The sequence below is a fragment of the Apostichopus japonicus genome, chromosome 16, assembly GCF_037975245.1.
Source record: "Apostichopus japonicus isolate 1M-3 chromosome 16, ASM3797524v1, whole genome shotgun sequence".
Lineage (NCBI taxonomy): Eukaryota > Metazoa > Echinodermata > Holothuroidea > Aspidochirotida > Stichopodidae > Apostichopus > Apostichopus japonicus.
In genome coordinates this window covers 23,850,816-23,857,373 of record NC_092576.1, presented here as the reverse complement: position 1 = coordinate 23,857,373, position 6,558 = coordinate 23,850,816, and the positions used below count along the sequence as shown (strand labels likewise).

Sequence of the window (6,558 nt, the reverse complement as noted above, 5' to 3'; positions counted from 1 at the left end):
GAATCTATTTTTAGCAACGGCTCATCACTAAACCTGCATATCTCTGATTGGTTGAATTCAAACTAGTAGGTTTGGGGGAACTGTATGCGATTAATTTTAAATATCGAGTTTGTCGTGGACACTTTTCTCATTATCTGCAAATATCTTATAAATATCTTAGTTGGCTCTTTTGTGATTGATATATGTAAAAAACTTGATGGACATGTCAAAAAAGTATAATACGGCGACCAAACGCAAAATGCTACTTTAAAAGCAGTTGAACATATTTTTCAAGCTTAAGCGTTAAAGAGTTAGCTCAACTGCAGAAATCATCCTCATTTCAGAAAATGGATAAAAGGAGAGCATTACCATGTGTTACAGTTATTACTCTTTTCTGCTTGTTATCCACAGAAAGGAACAGATGTTGAAGAAGCAACAAAGTTGAAAGAAGATCGTTTCAAGCAGCCATTGTTGCTATCCCTTGGTGCAGAAAAAGATCCGAAACAGTTCTTTGTAATATTGGACCGCATTGCAATTTCAGGAGGGCTTCATGTGGTGGATGCTTTAGACAGACTGTTTAAGTGTCATTATGTTTTTAATGTGGAGTACTCTCCAAGTTTGCAACAATTTTGGGAATTTATTGCTGCAATGAACTATGAAGTACTACCTCCAGCAACAGCAAAACCACAGGTCCGAGCTCTTGGTGCAGCAATAAGAGCACCACCCAAGTAATGATATTGACTTAAAATGGTGTTTACTGATGAAATATAAATAAAAGATTTAGCATTTAAAGCATGCATAATTTTAGTTCAGCTCGGTATTCTTACCAGGTTGTTTTGTTTTAACCAAAAGGGACATAGCCTCAGTTTTTTTTAATCCAATTCAGGTTCTTATTTGCCAATTGTATCTATAGGAAAGGCTAATTATTCAAATTTTCCTTTTACACCTGATAAAATCTTCAGTATGTTATTGCAAACTTCATTCTTTAACTTTAGAATTATGGAACACCAGTATTAAGCCTTCATCTTTAGCACATGAAAATGATTAAACTTATGGAACTCCAGTATTTCCCATGTTTTGTTTATCACTGCATCAGTAAATGCATGCCAGTGTTTTAATTATGTTTTATTTTAGCCTTCATCTTTAGCACCTGAAAATGTTTAAAATTATGGAACTCCAGTATTTCCCATGTTCTGCATGTTTTGTTTTCTTCACTGCATCAGTAAATGAATATAATTCGTCTACAAAGTACATTCTGTCTTTTCTGTTTCTGGTGTTTTCCTCAAGCGAAACTAAGTGGACATACTCTTATGTTTATAGCTTCTGTTTGAGAATAATTTAATTGGGTGACAAAACCAATTGTTTCAATATATGTTTACAAAATTAACGTTGAAAGCTTAAACATAGACAAACTGCAAAACGAGTGACAATCATGGTCATATTGATTGACAGTCCCAATCATATAAAAAAAAACATTTTTAGACTAATAGTCATTCTAAATTAGATTCTAAAGTCAATCTATTAGATTTCTACCTTTTCAATCTATAACAGATTGAAAGTCAGTTTTTATGATCGAAGAGTCAATCGTATGGAATGACTTTTATCAATCTAATTGACTGATAGTTACAATCGTTTTAGATTGAAATTTAAAAGTCAATCGAATTTAGATTAAGAAAACCAATCCATTAGATTGATATATTAATCTTAAAAAACACTGACTTTCAATCTTTTAAGACTATTTTTTTTCAATCTTAAGACAGATTGAAAGTCAATCTAAGCCGATTGGTCCCTAATATCAATCTGCCAAAGATTTAAAATTCAATCTTTAAGAGTGAAAAGTCAATCTTGCGAATTAAGAGAGTATTGTTTGATACAGGTGACAAACGCCTAAAGTGAAATGACGACCTTCGTTACCAGTTTCGAACCTCGGGACATACAGTCAGCGTCCATAGCCTAGTGGTTAGGGTGTCCGCTATAAAGCTGGAGCCCCGGGTTCGAATCCCGGTGGAGGCTGGAAGTTGTTCATTGTTCTGGATTTTCCAACTCACTACGATTTCAATTTAACACACACATATATATATATATTATATATATATATATATATATAGATATATATATATATATATAGATATATATACCATTGGTTACTGAATTCAACCCTGGTCTCCCACCACTGGCTAATATTTCAGAAGAATTTTCACCTACTTTGGAGCACCAAATGCCTGAACTAGCTGTCATCGAATTTAAAAGACCCAGTAACCTACGGGGCATTTTAGTTCGGGCATTCAGTCAGGATGATACCCCATTAGGGGAAAACAAAGCAGAAACTACAGGATCATCGCCCTGTACACAAAATTTGCAAAACGTGCTAACTTGTCGATTCGACTGGGGCCTTCCAGAGCAACGAAACCAAACGCACGTTCCAAATTCGGCATAAAATAAACTGCCTATCCAAAAATGTCATTTACCTCATCTACTGCAATATTTGCAACTTACAATACGTTGGAGAGTCAAAAACCTGTCTAAGAATGAGAATGACACAACATAGATCGGCGATCAAAACAATAATCCGATTTTCCAAAACTTCTGCTAAATCCAGCAGAAATCAGTAAGTCGCTTTGACTTCACAACCATGTCGACACTCTTCTCTATGAAATAGTTTCAACTCCTGCTACTCCTTGTCACTGACCCCTTTAGTGGCAAACAAGAATTACTTGATTTAATAATTACCAATAATAGAACAAAAAAACTTCATGAACTTCAAATAATTGACAACATAAACTATAGTGATCACCATATCTTCTTTTGCGAGCTGAACTTATCCACCCATAATAACACAAGAAACTACTTCCGTTCTCCCCAAAACACTAACTGGGTTAATTTTGAAAATGATGTAGAAAAAGATATTAATGACCTCCGAATGAATAAATTCCAAAGTACATAATTTAAACAAATTGATACAACATCCTAAGCCCTCTTAAAAATTATATTATATGACTATAACAAAAACTGCCCCATAAAAGTAAGCGTTAATAATAACAAGTCCCTTGCAAATGAAATCTTTAATTTAATCAAGGCCAGGTGAAAACTGAGAAGGGAATTCCAATAAATTAGTATTTTTTTTTATTAAAAACTAAAATAACAGAATCAAAAATGAAATTAACAACAAAATTTAAATACAAAGGAAATTACGCATTGAAAAAAAGAGTATACTAACATCTTAATACTATCTTTAAACCAACATAAAACCCAAACCTAGGAATCCGCATGAATTATTTAATTGATAAAAGAGGAACAAAATTCAAAACCCCAAAGAACAAATTAAACTCTTTGCAACTACCTTTGAAAATATCTTTTCTGTCACGACTGACCCTAATTGCAATAACCTCTTTGAAGAAGAAATAGACAAATGTGTCCAAAGAAACGCCAATAACCTTCCCCCTCCATCAATGGGACTTTAGATGACCAGAACCCCTTACCAAACCAATTAACCATAAGGAATGAAAAATTAATAATTAATTAATTAATAAACTTTAAAAATACTTCCTCTCCTAGGAAAGATAGGGTAATGTACATAATGCTAACAAAAACTGCACAGATAACTTTATAAAACTAACTCTACATCTCTTTAACGAGACACTCGGAACAGACTATTTTCCAAAGCCATGGTAACCTGCGCTTACAATACTGTTAGTTAAATCAAACAAAACCCGAACAAAAACAGACAACTACAGAACTGTAAGCCTACTTTCAACAATCGGAAAAATATTCGGAAAAAAGTAACGGATAGCAGAATAATAACCCACCTAGAAAGCAATAACCTCTTTAATACCTCCCAATCCGGTTTCAGGACAAATACATCTACATTAAACCTCATTGCAGGATTAACTGAAGGAATTAAAATAGGATTTAAAAGTAAAACGGCAGTCTTCCTTGATGCACAAAAGGCATTCGATAAAACCTGGCATAAAGGTCTTACATACAAATGATTCAAATATAACCTCCCAGTAAATATCCCCAGGCTCCTTTCTTTTTATTTAACTAACCGGTTTATGCAAATTAATTACAATTCCATCCATTCTGATCCTTTCATTCTAGAAGCTGGCACTCCCCAAGGCTCATTACAAAGTCCTCTACTCCACTCTTTATACGTAAACGACCTACCCACCAATAAAGTTAGTACTACCAAAACTAGCCAATTCGCCAACAAAATAGCCATGTGGAACACTTGTCAAACAGTCAAAAAGGCAATCAATTATCTACAAAACTCAATTTATATAATAGAAGAGTGATGTTACTAATGGGGAATAAAAATAAACCTAATTAAGAATACATTCAAAATTTTCGAATACCTGTTTAGTAGAAACAAAATAAAAACCAAGACAACCAACCTCTTTAATAATACAATAACTAATAGCAAAGAAGCTATTTTCCTAGGCGTAACATCTGATATAGAACTAAAGTATCAAACTGATATCAATAAAGTTGCGGGGATAGCATGGAGAACCCTTATGACCCTAAGAACATTAAGTAATACAAACATATTAAGAGCCGAAACTCTCCTCAAAATCTATCATGCCAAAATCAAACCTAATCTTTAGTATGGTAGTTTCGCCTTTATTAGTTCTACGAATATTAAAACAAAAATAAGATAGCATACATAAATCTGCCTACCGTATCTGCCTCAAACCCCAAGGTTTACTTTCAATAAACAACTTTACGAAATTGGCAAAACATCCAGCATTATTATAACTATTAAAAACTTTAACACCAAACTTCTCAAAACTAACTTAATACATGACCCTCTAATCAATAATCTACTCCTTGATTATATATATAATCTCTACTACCCATTCTAAGCTTAAATCAAACAGAACCAGAAGTACCCTGGATATCCTTATGTTTTAACTCGTGGAAAAAGGCCTCGGCCTTAGCAGAGGGGAGTTGGGGGACTGGTGGCCCCTAAGCCCTATAGAAAAACTAGGAACCCGGTGGCTTGAGTGCTTGTGAGCTATACAGCACAGCCACCGGGAGGATTCTAAATGCTCCTTCTCTTCAAAGTACTCCAGCCAGGGCAGGGTTCAGCCTTCCACTTCCGCCTTCCCACAAATTCTCTTATTATTACTTCTAAAACAAAATGGAAAAAACCCGTCTTAAACACAAAATCTTTCCTGTCTACTCTACTTAGCATTCTTTAAAGTTCTATAGTTAATTTCCCAAATTCTGCAGGAGCTGGTCTCCGCCAAGTTTGATCAGATTACACACATTTTTCACGACGACTCCTTGTCACTTTCGGTGATCACGCACTGACGAAGGGCTAGTTTTGCTCGAGAGCTCTGCAAAAACCAAGTAAATAGTTTTTCCGCTATTCCTTTCTGGTTCTATAATGGTATGCTAATAGTTTGATCGATAACTTTGAGCTGCTTGGTCTAAAACTTTCTTCTCTTGTTCAAAAAATAAAGAGCTTTCCATGCTACTTGGATGCATGTGCTTCATATATACAACTCGCTGATTTATGTCAGAGTTTGCTGATCTTACATTTCATCGTCTTAAACATTCAATTAAACTGTGTTTTCATATCATGGCACCTACACAATACTGTGGATTATGCTCGAATCCGTCTGTATCTCTCCTAACGGTTACGGCTGCTTGCATCTTCTTGGTATCGTTGTCCTCCACCGTCCATTCTCCGAACAAGTTTTTATAAACAAGGAGAGTGATTGCAGATGCGTCTTGTCGGTGGTTCCCTTTGTTTGAACCTGTAGGCACGATACATTCTTTTTCCATAGCGCACTGTAGCCATGGTTGCATGAGCTTCGTTTGATTGGTGGTGCTATTTATAATTAGCTGTGTACCTGGTTGTATATGTGGAGCACAATTGATGCAATCACGGTACTCGTCTCTATCTACGCCAAGTTTTATGAACATCTCTGGTACAGTTAGTTGATAATGATGTATAAATTTGGGATCCGTTGGATTGAAGTTTAGAATGTTTGTCATGTAACCATGGTGATGCTCAATTCCCGGAAGCAATACTTTAAGGGATTTCTTGAATCGTATAGAAGCGTCTCCGTAATACACTGCACCAAATTCGTTTAGGGCGAGCTGTTGCAAAAGGGAGATAAGAAGAGAGAAATATTTATAAATGGACAGCCTGTATCTGCATGGCTGTCCATAAACGTCCATTATAACGGTGCATTTTTATAATTAATTCTCTGTGAACCAAGTGGCATGGCACTTTTAAACAGCTTCTAATTTTGAATATGGTTGTGAAGCTTGAAACAAAATTATTAGAATACAAAGATAATGATATAACTGGAAATATTGCGTAATAGAATAAGAAGAATTAACCTTCATGGCAATGGTTAAAGCTGAATGTTTCTAATCGTGGACTATACAATGATAATACTGTCTAAGAATACGTCTCAGAATATAACGATGTTATTGGGTTACTGCTTTACCTTTTGAATATTTATTAAATGACATCATTAAGTGACATCATCCACTACTGTACGCTGTCGCCGTGAAGCTACGAGATCGTCGTAACATCTGGCAGAGGTTGGAGATAGAACATGGCCT

General features: G+C 35.1%; 1 protein-coding gene across 4 annotated transcripts in view; it reads right to left on the bottom strand.

The window, feature by feature from the left end:
• Positions 1 to 2,206: 2,206 nt before the first annotated feature.
• LOC139983513 (uncharacterized) overlaps positions 2,207 to 6,558 on the bottom strand; it is a 50,502-nt gene continuing 46,150 nt past the window's right edge. For 2 of the 4 annotated variants that reach the window (XM_071997120.1, XM_071997122.1), the window contains exon 5: positions 2,220 to 6,084. In XM_071997120.1, the coding sequence (XP_071853221.1) occupies positions 5,554 to 6,084 (531 nt within the window). In that variant the 3' untranslated portion in view covers positions 2,220 to 5,553. Of the gene's footprint in view, positions 6,085 to 6,558 lie in introns of all 4 variants that reach the window. The other 2 variants (XM_071997105.1, XM_071997121.1) reach the window with 2 other exon arrangements.